The sequence below is a fragment of the Doryrhamphus excisus genome, chromosome 4, assembly GCF_030265055.1.
Source record: "Doryrhamphus excisus isolate RoL2022-K1 chromosome 4, RoL_Dexc_1.0, whole genome shotgun sequence".
Taxonomy (NCBI): Eukaryota; Metazoa; Chordata; class Actinopteri; order Syngnathiformes; family Syngnathidae; genus Doryrhamphus; species Doryrhamphus excisus.
In genome coordinates this window covers 1,346,399-1,359,428 of record NC_080469.1, presented here as the reverse complement: position 1 = coordinate 1,359,428, position 13,030 = coordinate 1,346,399, and the positions used below count along the sequence as shown (strand labels likewise).

The 13,030-nt window shown below is 36.8% G+C and overlaps 2 protein-coding genes across 6 annotated transcripts; one reads left to right on the top strand and one right to left on the bottom strand.

The window, feature by feature from the left end:
• Positions 1-148: 148 nt before the first annotated feature.
• ak6 (adenylate kinase 6) lies at positions 149-2,491 on the bottom strand. The gene is made up of 5 exons (XM_058070149.1): positions 2,183-2,491; positions 1,835-1,927; positions 1,627-1,685; positions 1,220-1,365; positions 149-669 (listed from the first exon to the last, which is right to left on the bottom strand). The coding sequence occupies exons 1-5, from the start codon at positions 2,211-2,213 to the stop codon at positions 480-482; spliced, it is 519 nt and encodes a 172-aa protein (XP_057926132.1). The 5' UTR covers positions 2,214-2,491; the 3' UTR covers positions 149-479.
• rad17 (RAD17 checkpoint clamp loader component) lies at positions 2,475-12,629 on the top strand. 5 transcript variants are annotated; one of them, XM_058070129.1, is made up of 17 exons: positions 2,478-2,643; positions 2,878-2,937; positions 3,815-4,045; positions 5,228-5,302; positions 5,869-6,007; positions 6,167-6,303; positions 7,081-7,133; positions 7,211-7,336; positions 7,901-7,970; positions 8,035-8,149; positions 8,228-8,416; positions 8,550-8,644; positions 8,721-8,867; positions 9,627-9,755; positions 10,728-10,848; positions 12,049-12,106; positions 12,238-12,616. In XM_058070129.1, exons 1-17 carry the CDS (start codon positions 2,623-2,625, stop codon positions 12,449-12,451), a joined length of 1,980 nt encoding a protein of 659 aa, XP_057926112.1. In that variant the 5' UTR covers positions 2,478-2,622; the 3' UTR covers positions 12,452-12,616. The 5 variants fall into 5 exon arrangements, with proteins under 5 accessions (XP_057926109.1, XP_057926110.1, XP_057926112.1 ...); XM_058070130.1 differs by having other exon boundaries at positions 2,479-2,643; positions 8,038-8,149; positions 12,238-12,615; XM_058070126.1 differs by having other exon boundaries at positions 2,475-2,643; positions 10,728-12,106; positions 12,238-12,629.
• The last annotated feature ends 401 nt before the right edge of the window (positions 12,630-13,030 follow it).

The window sequence follows — 13,030 nt, the reverse complement described above, 5'->3', positions numbered from 1 at the left end:
AAAAACGTACTTATATATGCAGCAGAATTTCATCATTGTTTCATTAGGTCAAAATGTTTTATTAGATTATGGCCCAGGGGAAATTTGCAGCCTATATATTGTGAAATTGGCCTGTACCATTCTAAAAGGAGAGAAAACAATGAAATGGTGGTCATCAATGCATTTAGTAAAAATGTAACAAACACTTTCTAGTTCATAATTCATTTCTACTGGGTATAATAATGGATTTATACAGTGCTTTTCAGGACGCCTCTTTTTTTACTCTTGTATTTGAGTGGGATTCTATTCCTTGATGGCTCTGTTCCGCAAGACCGGAAGTGAGCAAATTATCAGGAATGGGCATGGAAAAGGAGTAGGAGTAAATAAGTATTATCCAATCTCACAATGTTGAATGAAGTAGCGTTCCATTTGCTTTATGATCAAATACACTGAGAGATTACGTAGCAGTGCATAGCAGTGTTTAGCATCTTTCTCTGACTCTAATTGTGGTCCTTCATCCACTGTTCCGTCCACTGAAGTATCTGCTCCACGTTGCTTTCCAGGTCCTCAGGTGTGTTGCTGGGCAGCTGGTGGACTATCTCCTCTTTGTAGGCCTCCCTGGCCTCCTCGTAGATGGTTTGAAAGATTTCACATTCCACATTTTCCTTCAGCTTCCTGCCCGTGTAGCCCCTGTCAACACAATGGGTCAACATTTCATACTTGCAATTATAAAGTCACCACTGGACATTCTGGTTCTAGTAGAACTGAGTAGGGGTAGGTGAACAGGAAATGATGTCGGGGATTCAGAGGTGAGTTTTAGCTTGGTGTGAGTTAAGGCCGCAACAGTAGCATGTGTTGGGGATTATTGTGCATGTTGTGAGAAAATTCAAACCTACAATAAAAGCCTGTTCTGGCAATCATGTCTGGTGCTTGTGTGTCTGGCCTAACATTACAGTAATATTACTAGTGAGCAGTGTAGAATACTACATATCATTACATCTTTGAATGGGTTTTCTGAATGCCTTATCTGTATCTTTACTTTTTTTATTGTGTATTTCTTGAACATTACTTGAAAATTATTAATTTAGACAAAAAATAGATGTGCAAATAAACAGGCATACTTTTGACCAGCATGATGATTTATTAATATATTTTTAAAAAGCTACAATGAAGAGAAATTAGATCGGGATTACTGTACAATGGTTCTCCATATTTCTATGGATAGGAAATAGATGGGTACCTGTTTTCAAGCCGCGTGTACAGCTGAGTGTTGTCCGTCCGCAGGACAAAAACAATGTGGAACCAGCGTTCAGGGAACAGGTCACAACCATGATAGTCTACAATCACACCACCATGCGCCATCTTGTCTTCAAGCTCATCCACGACCTGTTGGATCAAAAGGTGACTAACAATGTTTAAACCTAAAGACATTTACTATGTGCCAATTACAACATTTACAAATAAAAAATCATACTGAGCAGAAATTATCTTATCCCGGTCACGTCTGAAACCAATTAATCGTGATAAACGAGGGATTTACTGTAATTATTTCAACATGTCATCATTGTAAATGATGGCGGTTGGTTGATACTGAAAAGTTAAGAGAGAGACCCTCATCCGCAACTGTTCTAAAGGCATTTGACTCACCCTGTCTTCATCCAAAATAGGGCAGTGGTACTCTTCATCAAAACCATCATAGAGATCTCCTGCAGATAAGATTTCATTCATTTAAGTTTAAAATACTAAACCATTACCATCATCTTTTCATATATGTATTTTTTATATATAGTAATGTATAATTGATCATATTTGTCAAGAAGACATTTGCAGCCAGAATATATAGTTGTTTTTTTACCTTCCTTAGCAAGATCACCAATGTTAACATATGTGAGTCCTGACCGCTGAGCCAGCTCCTTTCCTAGGGTTGTTTTTCCAACGCCAGGGGTTCCTGTAGGACAATGGTACTAGGGTTCAACTGAGAATTGCAAATATGCATTCAATATTATCATCAAATAATGAATGGTAATTTCAGAATTTGGAGGAAGAATAGAATGGATCGACTAGATAACATTGGACTAATGAATCATAATTTTGTACAATGGTATCAGTAGGCTACGCCCCCCCCCCCCCCAAAAAAAATGGTCGTAATATTATTTAAAAACTTTACGATTTTAAAGCAAGGGTTTTGTTAGCTTGAAGGTACCTGTCAACAGGATGTTTGGTCGTTTCCTCATCTTCACTGCTAGCAAGTGCCCAACACGTGTCTCATTGACAACACGCACTGAAAACGAACAATACAATACGTGACGAATTCGCGGGAGTATGTGTTTATATACATTTATGTATAAATATTTTCGGTTGACCGTCCGCAATCTGAGCCAAAGCGTCAGTTAAAGCTTTGACTGTACAAAAATAACGCGGTTATTTACAACAGCTCCTCGATCTGAGGAAGTAAAAACACTGTCGTCAAGCGTGATAGTTTTACGACACTTTCCTTCAACCAGAGGCGGCTTTACGGCATTCAGCCCTCACAAGGTTTAAATAGGCAAACTTGGCTCTTTGGTCGTCATAAATGTTAGCATTGCTGCTACATTAGAAAATAAGCGAACTCACTCGCATGTATGAATAAAAGACAACCATTCAATGAACGTTCAGTTAAACTTGGTAAGTTTATACTTATTTCAATACAGTTCATTGCTAGTATAACCCACTCCATCATCAGAATGTTGTCAAAAATCAGTTCATTATTGTGTGGGAAGATTCACAAAGTGAGTTAGCTGGTGGAGGTAAAGCTCTTTGAAATTTCCAATGCTCAGCAACTAAAGTATTTGTTTATGTACTATATACAGTATAAAAATACCAATAGCGCCATCAGTGTTGTCTATCCTGATCTTTGAGGACTTCCTGACCTTCCGGATGAAAAAGATGTCAGTGGGAGATAAAGTTTCTTCAAACAGGGTGAGTTTTCAAGTCCTGTTTGCTAACATTTGGTCATTTGTGTGTAGCCCCCCCCCCCCCAAATTGTTTTGAGTTAAGGCTTTTCAGAATTACCTTTGTAGTTAGCAATAAATAAAAATGCTTGAAAGACCACTCCACAAATCTACATTTTCAATTCTTTAGTTGAACTGAGGTGTCCAAAGTGTGGCCCGTTGCACATTTGAGAAACATAATTTAATAAAAAAAAAAAAAAAACGGCATCAACAAAAATGGAAAAATCAGAAAAAACTATATATTATTAGTAATATTATGAGGAAAATAACAATGCGGAAAAGGTTCTAATGCGACAAGAATAAAGTCAAAATATTATAGCAATAAAGGCATCATTAGATTAATAATTTACAAGAAGAAAGTTGAAATAGTTAAAGGCAAAATATTCAGTGAAAAAAGTCACAATTTCCTTTTGGAATAAACTCGTAATTGAATAAGGAAAAACATTGTCATTTTATTAGCATAGAGTGGAAATGTTTACATTTTTTATGTTTTTATTTAAAAATCGAATATTATGAGGATTGTAACATTTTTGGAAACTTAGGTTGGTGAAAAAGTTATATTAGTATAGGAATAAAGCCATAATATAACAAGAAGAAAATTTACAAAGATTGTTTATGAAGAAAGTAAATATTTGGGGGAGGGGGCAGCAGTAAAAATATGAAAAAAAGAACAAACTTCATACTAATAATATTTCTTCACCTTCTGGTGAAGCTCGGATGTATTTTTTTAATACTAGTATATATTATTTCTTGGCACAAAAGAGTTTGGACCCCCTGGTGTAGAATATCTTTTGTGACTGTGGAAATATAAAAATGAACAGATTGCATGTATTGTTTTCTGGCAGCTGAACCATTGGGTGGATCCATCTTTCACTGATTTGTCAGCGGTGAACTCGTCTGCTTCTGGAAAGAAAAGGGGTTGCCAGGGTTTGGGTTCCAAAGCTGAGCGTAAGAGGCCCCGAAAGAGGAAAGGAGACACCTGCGGCTCGGACCCACACACAACCTACTTACGGAAACACTCTGGCCACCAGGACCAAGATGAAGCCTGGGTGGACAGACACATTGCGTGTTCAAAGGTTAGCCTTATCGCCGTCAATATTGCTTCTGGTGTGAACAATTTTATTATATATGGTATATCATATGTACATTCACAGTCCTCTTAAATCTTCATGTTGGGTTAGTACACTCAAAAAATAAACGTTTAGCCTCAACCAAAAAAAAATCAACGCAACAGTTTCCATTAGTCTTTCTTAGTTATGACAACTTAATTTGAAATTGTTTTCAACCAACAAACAATATTGCATTGCTTTTCCTCTTCACTCAAAGCTTATTTGAAGTAATGCTTACTGAATAATTGTTGTCATAAGGACAATTTTTTAAGTTCGTAACTCAAAGAAATATGTTAAATCACTTAAAATGACTTAATCATTTTATTCAAAGTAGTTTAATTTGTTGTCTACTTAATTATAATAACAATGCACACAACTTTTTAAGTAGCAGTAACTTAATATATATATATATTATATATATGTGTGTGTGTGTATATACGTTATGTTACCAAGCTAATTTTATTAAGTCATGGCAACCTGAATTTTGTTTTAAGCTTACCAACAATAAAATTTGAGTGTATATGACATTCTAAATTAAGTTCACGTAATAGCCAACATTATTATTTGAACATAACTTAATCAGAATCAGAATCAGAATCAGAAAAGGTTTATTGCCATGTATGATCAAACACATACTAGGAATTTGTTTTGGTGTAGTAGGTGCATACACATCTATTAAAAAAGAATGAGAATACAAAATATGAAATACAAAATATGAAAATACAAAATATACAGAATAACAGTATAAATATATGTACACAGTCTGTTTTTGTTTGTTATTCCGGAAGTGCAAAAAATAAAGTTAGCAACTTAGAAAGTTTATCTAAATCAATTAATTACATTTTTTACATTGCATTCATGTATAAAATCAAGTGGTGTCAACAGATACAGCAGAATTACTTTTTAGAGTGTAGCATCAACAGGAGGGGATCAAGCACCATGCCATGGGGGACTCCATGTGTGACCTATTGTTTTTACAGTTATTGATAGCAATGAAGTGTTATCTGTCTGAGAGCTTGGCGCTTAAGAGAAACCAGAGATGGATCGCCTGATTGATCAGTTGTGTCTAATGAATTCATCATTTGGAATTTGGTTCCAAAATTCCAAAGAACCGTGACAATGAAAGGTTCTCTGCTCATGTTTGTGTAGGTTGAGCTGGCAGTCCACAAGAAGAAGATAGAAGAAGTGGAGAATTGGCTAAGAGTTCATACAAACACATCGCAGGTATGATTTTCACTTCAAGTTAGGATGAGTCTTGTCTTTAAATGTCTTAAAACAAATGCAATCGGATTTTAATTGAGTTGAGCCCCGCCTTTTCCTGTCTCGTAATGCCATATGCAGGCGGACGTCACTAGTTAAGCTAGTTATTGTGTCAATATTTGTTTCTCAAACAGGAATACAAATGATATACAGTGGATCATTGCACATTTGCAATTATTTTATCAAAGCATTGTTTTTTAATTCAGTATTTTTTGGTAGAAAACCATCTTATTTGCCGTAGATTGGGAAAGCATGGTTTGCACAGCAAGTAGTTGGAGGCAAACTTCAACTTAATTGAGGAGGTGTTCTTTATATGCCGCTAATCAGCTTGATACTTACTTACTTACTTGATACTTACTCACGGTGCAACACATGGCGCATGCAATCTAACTGTATGACACAGACTATGCATGTATTGAAATAGGCGCTTCCACATTAATATACATGCAAACAATACTACTTCATGCTATTTATAACCCGCAAGACATGAAGTTTTAGCTGGCCTTTTATATTTCATATGTTATATGCAGGGTGGAATATTACTACTGACCGGACCATCAGGCTGTGGAAAGACCGCTACAGTACAGGTTTTGTGCCGTGAGCTGGGCCTAAGGATCCAGGAGTGGACCAATCCGACGACCCTGGACTCATACACAAACAATCACCATGGTAAGTATAGTAGGTTCCTTACTTATGTTACATATGTGAGTTCTAAAAATAGGTATTGTGATCAGACAATGAAGCTAAATATGAAATGTGAAGCACATTACATATGGAAAAGCAGTCCGTGTTTTTCTATGAATGATTCCCTTCTCTATTTCTTGTTAGACTGGAAAATGAACATTTTTCCCAGCAGCTCACAGTCAACCCAATTCCAAGAGTTTATCCTGAGGGCCAACAAGTACAACCCCCTGAAGATGATGGGTGACGGCAGCGCTCCGAACATGAAGCTCATATTGGTGGAGGTTGGTACTTGAACAGGAATACAGCGGAACCTTGGTTAGCGTCATGAATCCATTCCAGAGGATTTGACTCTAACCAAAGCGTACTCTAACCAAATCAAAATTATGTCATGTAAATCCAATCAATCCACTCAGGAAAGCCAAAAATGTTTTGTGGAGTGGAGGGATCAGTTGATTTAGATTTTGAAAGCAATGCTTAGAGAGGCGATTAAAAAGTAGGAAGGTCTATACCAGGGGTGGGCAAACTACGGCCCGGGGGCCACATCTGGCACGCCCAATCTTTCCAAAGTATTTCATTTAAACTCAACATACAACCTGGCATCATGGCCTGAACCAACCTTTTGATGGTTTTATCAATTTCGTTTTTTTGACATGGTCTGTTGTTTACAAAGTGCTCCTGAAAAAAGGGACACAAGCACATAATAATAATTATTATTATTATTAGATTATTATAATTATTATTAGAACTATTATGATTATTATAATTATTATATTAATGCTAATTATTATATTAATTATATATATTATTGTTATATTTGCATATTTTACATAATAATAATATAATAATTATTATTTTAATTTTATTGTAATTATTATAATATTTTATTATTTTTTAAATATTTAAATATAAATATAAAATAATAAATAATAATAGCAGATTGCATGACAATTTTACAGATACAATAATACCAGGTGGACTGTTACGTGTAAAATATAGTCTGCCCCCCCCCCCCCCCCCCCCCCCCATGCATATGTTAATTTAGATTCATTTTTATGCAGGAATTCCCCAACCACTTTTACCGGCAGCCTGGCAGTCTACATGATATTCTCAGGTAACTTTTACCCAGATTTTACTTTGAGAACCACCTAGTACAATAAGTGTACCTCATGTTCTTGCTGTTTCTTCAAGGTGCTTTGTGAAGACCAGTCGATGTCCCCTCGTGTTCATTGTGTCCGATAGCCTGAGTGGCGACAGGAGCTCAAGATTCCTTTTTCCAACAGAAATCCTGGATGAGATGAACATCAGCAGCATCAGGTTCCATTCAATACACTTTCATTCAGTACACCTTGTAGTCTTCTGATTTTTATCAATCCTATTATTATTATTATTATTATTATTCACTGGTATGAACATCTGACCACAAAGAACCCATCTAGAGAAGCGTTCACCACCGCAACCGCCACCGTAGACCCGACCGCCATAAGTGAATTTCCACCATAGTTAAAGCGTAGAAAACCTATTTATGTCCTACTAAATACTTTTTTTTTAGCATTATTAGAGACCTTTAGACATTAAATAACACCCCTAAAGTCACCTTTACACTCTTATTACCAAATATAGTCAAAACAATAAAAGAAAATAAGATATTTAAGGCATAAATGAATTGCATTTTTTAATATTTCTTATGAATGCCTTAAATGTGTTTTAGTTCATTTACCCATTTTTATACTTTAATTTAATTTTGCATATTTTTGATGAATAGTAAGCCATATTCAACCACAAAACAGTATAGTTTATTAATGAATATAGATTAAAAAACTGCAAAATTTGAAGTGTGATATGGCAAAGTATTACTGATTTAATATTCTCTATTCCCAGTTTTAATCCAGTGGCTCCGACCACCATGATGAAGGTCCTGACTCGAATTGCAACCCTCGAGAGCGGAAAGGTGATTCGAAATGAATGTCTTAAATATTTTTGACAGTATTTTTATACTTTTCGGTATTTGGAAGCAGAGCGGTGGAAGAGTCGCTGTCCCGGATCAGGCGGTGTTGGAGATGTTGTGTTCAGGAAGTTCGGGAGACATTCGCAGTGCCATTAACAGCCTGCAGTTCTCCTCCATCCAAGGTCTGGAGGAAATCTACTCACGAGTCATCATTCTACTACATAACTACTACTTCATACTCACCCATTTTCATTTTTCAGACACTTCTTTAGCGAAAGAGATGTCGTGGAGGGACAAACTGTTGACAACACAAAGTAAGGGAGCGTCCAAACCCACCTTAAGGAAGAAGTCCAAGTCAACAAAGGTGAAGGAGGAAGACCAAACGGTTGGGATGAAGGACGCTTGTCTGTTCCTGTTCAGAGCGCTGGGAAAAATACTGCACTGCAAAAGTAAGTCATCCTCTTTCCATCGTCTTTGGCGAATTATCCGTGGCATCACAGAATTAGCAAGTCAGCTAATGTAACTAGAAAGGATCACATGACAGATGGATAAGCTTGTCTGTTTGTCTCGTGTGACCAAAAGGAGGAAGTTCTGAAGGTGCGGAAAGTTCCAGCGTGCTTTCTTTACCAGCGCACCTTTGCAAACATCACAGAGAATCATTACAGGTGGACCCTGAGGTACTCGTGCGCTCATTCGACATGGCCGCTTTCACAGCACCTTGAACTCATCGTCTTTTCTCTTAACGTCATACAGTTGGTTGTAGAACGTTCACATATGTCCGGGGAGTTCTTCAACCTTTACCTCCACCAGAATTACCTGGATTTCTTCTCGGAGATTGAAGATGTGGATAGAGCCAGCGAGTACCTGTCTGACGCCGACCTCCTGACGTCTGACTGGACGGTTAGTCTTTACCGAATACACTCACATTATCTCATGATAGGAGCCGAGAGGGAGGCTGACATCACTGCAGTGCAGACGCAAATGCATTATGGGAAAACTTGACGAGAGTTGGCTTTTATATTTTAAACTTGTACTGGTACGAGTTCATGTTTATACATTTCTCAGGTATACCTTTTGAGTGTTAAGTTGCTGTGTGATGAGTTCTGTGTTATTTGTAAGATGACACCATGAGACAGATTATCTTGTTACACACGCATTATATTTTGCTTGCTTTGCAAATTATATTTATATTATATTTAATATATTATTAAAATTCATTTTTATTATATTTTATTATATTATTTTTTTATTATATTTTTATTATTTTTGATATTTTTGCTCTACTGTATTGGACCTTTGGACTGCTAATTTGGACCTTATTTTATTTTACTATGCTATCCATATTATATGCTATATAATAACCTCCTGGGATTCCTATTGGGTTGACAAGCTCGTAAGTACGCTGCTAGCTTGTGATTGGCTCCTACCAAAGAAAGCTCGACCATTTCCTCACTGACTGAGAGCAGCACAGTATTTAAACAATTAATAGCAGTTCTCAAGTAAAGGAGATGCCGTGGGATTATGATTTAGCCACACCACAGTACGAGCTGCAGGGTTTAAAGTGTCATAAAAAAGTAAATTATGGTATGTGTATATACGTATGTATGTACTGTATGTGTATGTAAAATAACAACATGACTTTTTATGCGCTGCCCTCAGAGTCGCAGTGTCTTGGGAGAGTATGCATCTTCAGTGGCCACCAGGGGCCTCCTCCATTCCAACTCCCAACAAGTATCTGTTGGTTTCAGACCCCTTCACAAACCCCATTGGTTGCTCGTCACCAAGAAGGTAACACAAGCTCTTATCCTATCACACATATCTTATCACACATCACAATGGGCATGTTTTATTTCTTTTAACATGCTTAGCAAACGACTATATTTAAAAAAAATGACATCTTTACACAACTCAACATGTCTGAAAAGTTTGTTTCTACCTTTCCCCATTCTTTATGAATCAGCAGTAGAATATAGGTAAGTATCAGGAAAATATCAGTTCCCAACTAAAAAAAAAAAACTTCCTTTTGTGAAAAGATACATTTCAGGCATAACTTTCACACAAGTATTTTTAATTTTTTTGACAGCTCAACCATTTAAATAAACCAAAAATGAAAATGAATGAATGAAAAAATGGGTTATTTGACATCATAATAAATTGTGTGTCAAATGTAAAATAAAAGGTAATGCAAATCTGCCAAATCTTAAAAAAGGTAGGGCCTAATCTAAAAAATGTCAAAATTATAAAAAAAAAAAAAAAACTTCTCAAAATTTTAAGGGGTAAAAGGAAGCGCAAAAATGTAAACAAAAAATATTAAAAATGATTAAATTACATTAAAATAAATGTAAATGAAAAATAATAATAGTGTGCCAACTCTAACCCCCGTCCCCACACAAAAAAGTTAGTTTTTTGTTGTTGATGTTTCCTGAAATGACCTCTGTTTTACTGCTGCTGATTACTAAAGAATGGAAAAAGATAAAAACAAACTTTTTTTTCTCTTGAAAGATGAGAGTCTATTGGTAGCTTCCATGTTTATATGGCCAAATAACACATGATTCTGTGTGCCTTGAAAAATCTAAATAATTTAATTTGGCCGGCACACAAGGGGTCACATTTTTTAAAAATGGCTGGGATTGAATGAGTTAAAAGCCATTGTGTATTACTATCATATTAGTGTCTGTACATGATAAAAGGGAATATACAGTACATGTCATGTTGCTGTAAACGTACATATGATAATGCGAGTGATGCTATTGCTCGTAGCACCGTGACAACTGCCTGGTTGCTCAGTGCTTGTTTCGGAGCTTCTGTATGACACCGCTCAGCCTTCAGACTCAGTTGTTACCATACCTGGCCAAGCTCACCAACCCCTTGAGGAACCAAGGTAACACCTGTATGCTCATTCACATCTGGATTCCACCAACATGTTTTCTTGTTTCCTATTGTTCATTACTGTATGTTCGTTCGTTCTTTCTCTTTCTTTCTTTCTTTCTTTCTTTTTTGTTTCCTATTGTTCCTTACTGTATGTTTCTTTCTTTATTTCTTTATTTCTTTCTTTCCTTCTTTCTTTCTTTCTTTCCTTCTTTCTTTCCTTCCTTCCTTCCTTCTTTCTTTCCTTCTTTCTTTCCTTCTTTCCTTCTTTCTTTCCTTCTTTCTTTCCTTCTTTCTTTCCTTCTTTCTTTCCTTCTTTCCTTCCTTCTTTCCTTCCTTCCTTCTTTCTTTCCTTCCTTCTTTCTTTCCTTCTTTCCTTTTTCCTTCTTTCCTTCTTTCCTTCCTTCCTTCCTTCCTTCCTTCTTTCCTTCCTTCTTTTCTTTCCTTCTTTCTTTCCTTCTTTCCTTCCTTCTTTCTTTTCTTCTTTCCTTCTTTATTTCTTTCCTTCCTTCTTTCTTTCCTTCCTCTTTCCTTCCTTCCTTCCTTCCTTCCTTTCCTTCTTTCTTTCCTTCTTTCTTTCTTTCCTTCTTTCTTTCTTTCCTTCTTTCTTTCTTTCCTTCCTTCTTTCTTTCCTTCCTTCTTTCTTTCCTTCCTTCTTTCTTTCCTTCCTTCTTTCTTTCCTTCTTTCTTTCCTTCTTTCCTTCCTTCTTTCCTTCCTTCTTTCCTTCCTTCTTTCTTTCCTTCCTTCCTTCCTTCCTTCCTTCTTTCCTTCTTTCCTTCTTTCCTTCTTTCTTTTCTTCTTTCCTTCTTTCCTTCTTTCCTTCTTTCTTTCTTTTCTTCTTTCTTTCTTTTCTTTTTTCCTTCCTTCCTTCCTTTCTTCCTTCCTTCTTTCTTTCCTTCTTTCTTTCCTTCTTTCTTTCTTTCTTTCTTTCCTTCTTTCTTTCTTTTCTTCTTTCCTTCTTTATTTCTTTCCTTCCTTCCTTCCTTCCTTCCTTCCTTCCTTCCTTCCTTCCTTCCTTCCTTTCCTTCCTTCCTTCCTTCCTTCCTTCCTTCCTTCCTTCCTTCCTTCCTTCCTTCCTTCTTTCCTTCCTTCCTTCTTTCTTTCTTTCCTTCCTTCTTTCCTTCCTTCTTTCCTTCCTTCTTTCCTTCCATCCTTCTTTCCTTCTTTCTTTCCATCCTTCTTTCCTTCTTTCTTTCTTTCTTTCTTTCTCAGGTCAGATAGCATTCATCCAGGATGTAGGTCACATGTCACTGAAGAGGTTTCCTGGCAGGTACACTTCCTATTTCTAGTCTGCTTCACGTTTTTCACTGAGTCATTACAGGATATTTTAGTCAAGCCTTCAATACAATAGCATTCATTGTTTTTTTTTGTGTGTGATTGTGTGATTATGTGCATGTCCAGGTTAAAACTGGAAGCCTTGGCAGATAAAGAGTCAGGGCAGCTGGACATGGATGATGATGATGATGATAAGGCGATAGATCTTGTACAGGATAGATCCGAGGAAGGTCTACCGGCCAGTCAACCTCAGCCACCAACAAGCAGTCTCGAAGAAGAATACGATGATGTGAGCATTGAGGATTACAGTAGTGATGAAAACAACCCATACTTACCATAATGTGTCTTTCTTTGTCATTGCTTGTGTTGTGTTGAATTCCTCTTCAAAATGTAGCACTTCAATATTAGAGTCCTTCATATGCAATAAATAATTTTGTGGATGATATGTTCATATTCCCATGCTTATATACGGGGGTTGTAACAACGCCACCTTAAATAAATCAGCATCCCTCCGGTTCATTTGATTGGTTAAGATTACACTCGGCTCAGTTAAACCCTCTCATGCCTTCTCTCCTCCCTCTTTGCCATGGAGGCGTAGGTGCGCTGCGCCAGACTGCGCTGCTCACAAATTTTGCAAAGTGCAGTGGCCACACCCTATTGGGACGTTGCAAGGCAGGTGCGCCTGGTCTATGACGTTAGAGCCCTTAGTCACACTCTGGAGCCCAGAGTACTATCATGACAACAAAACAAAGTACCATAAAGCATGCCGGGAAGCCAGAGGCACTCTCAGTGATGGAATATAATCTTTGGCCTGATGTTGGATTGTACGCATGAGCGGGTATTTCCAGGAGATACATTAATTATTTAACATCTTTTGTTAATTGGAAGCATTAAGTTTGACTTAAGTTTTGACCCAACA

Bases quoted from the DNA above. Each gene is read 5' to 3' on its own strand.
- ak6 (XM_058070149.1), bottom strand. From the start codon at position 2,213: ATGAGGAAACGACCAAACATCCTGTTGACAG. The intron at 1,366-1,626 runs GTGAGTCAAATG...TTGATCCAACAG, and splicing joins CTATTTTGGATGAAGACAGG to GTCGTGGATGAGCTTGAAGA. The intron at 670-1,219 runs GTACCCATCTAT...TTGTGTTGACAG, and splicing joins TACACGCGGCTTGAAAACAG to GGGCTACACGGGCAGGAAGC.
- rad17 (XM_058070126.1), top strand. From the start codon at position 2,623: ATGAACGTTCAGTTAAACTTG. The intron at 2,644-2,877 runs GTAAGTTTATAC...CTGATCTTTGAG, and splicing joins TGAACGTTCAGTTAAACTTG to GACTTCCTGACCTTCCGGAT. The intron at 7,971-8,034 runs GTGATTCGAAAT...GGTATTTGGAAG, and splicing joins CAACCCTCGAGAGCGGAAAG to CAGAGCGGTGGAAGAGTCGC.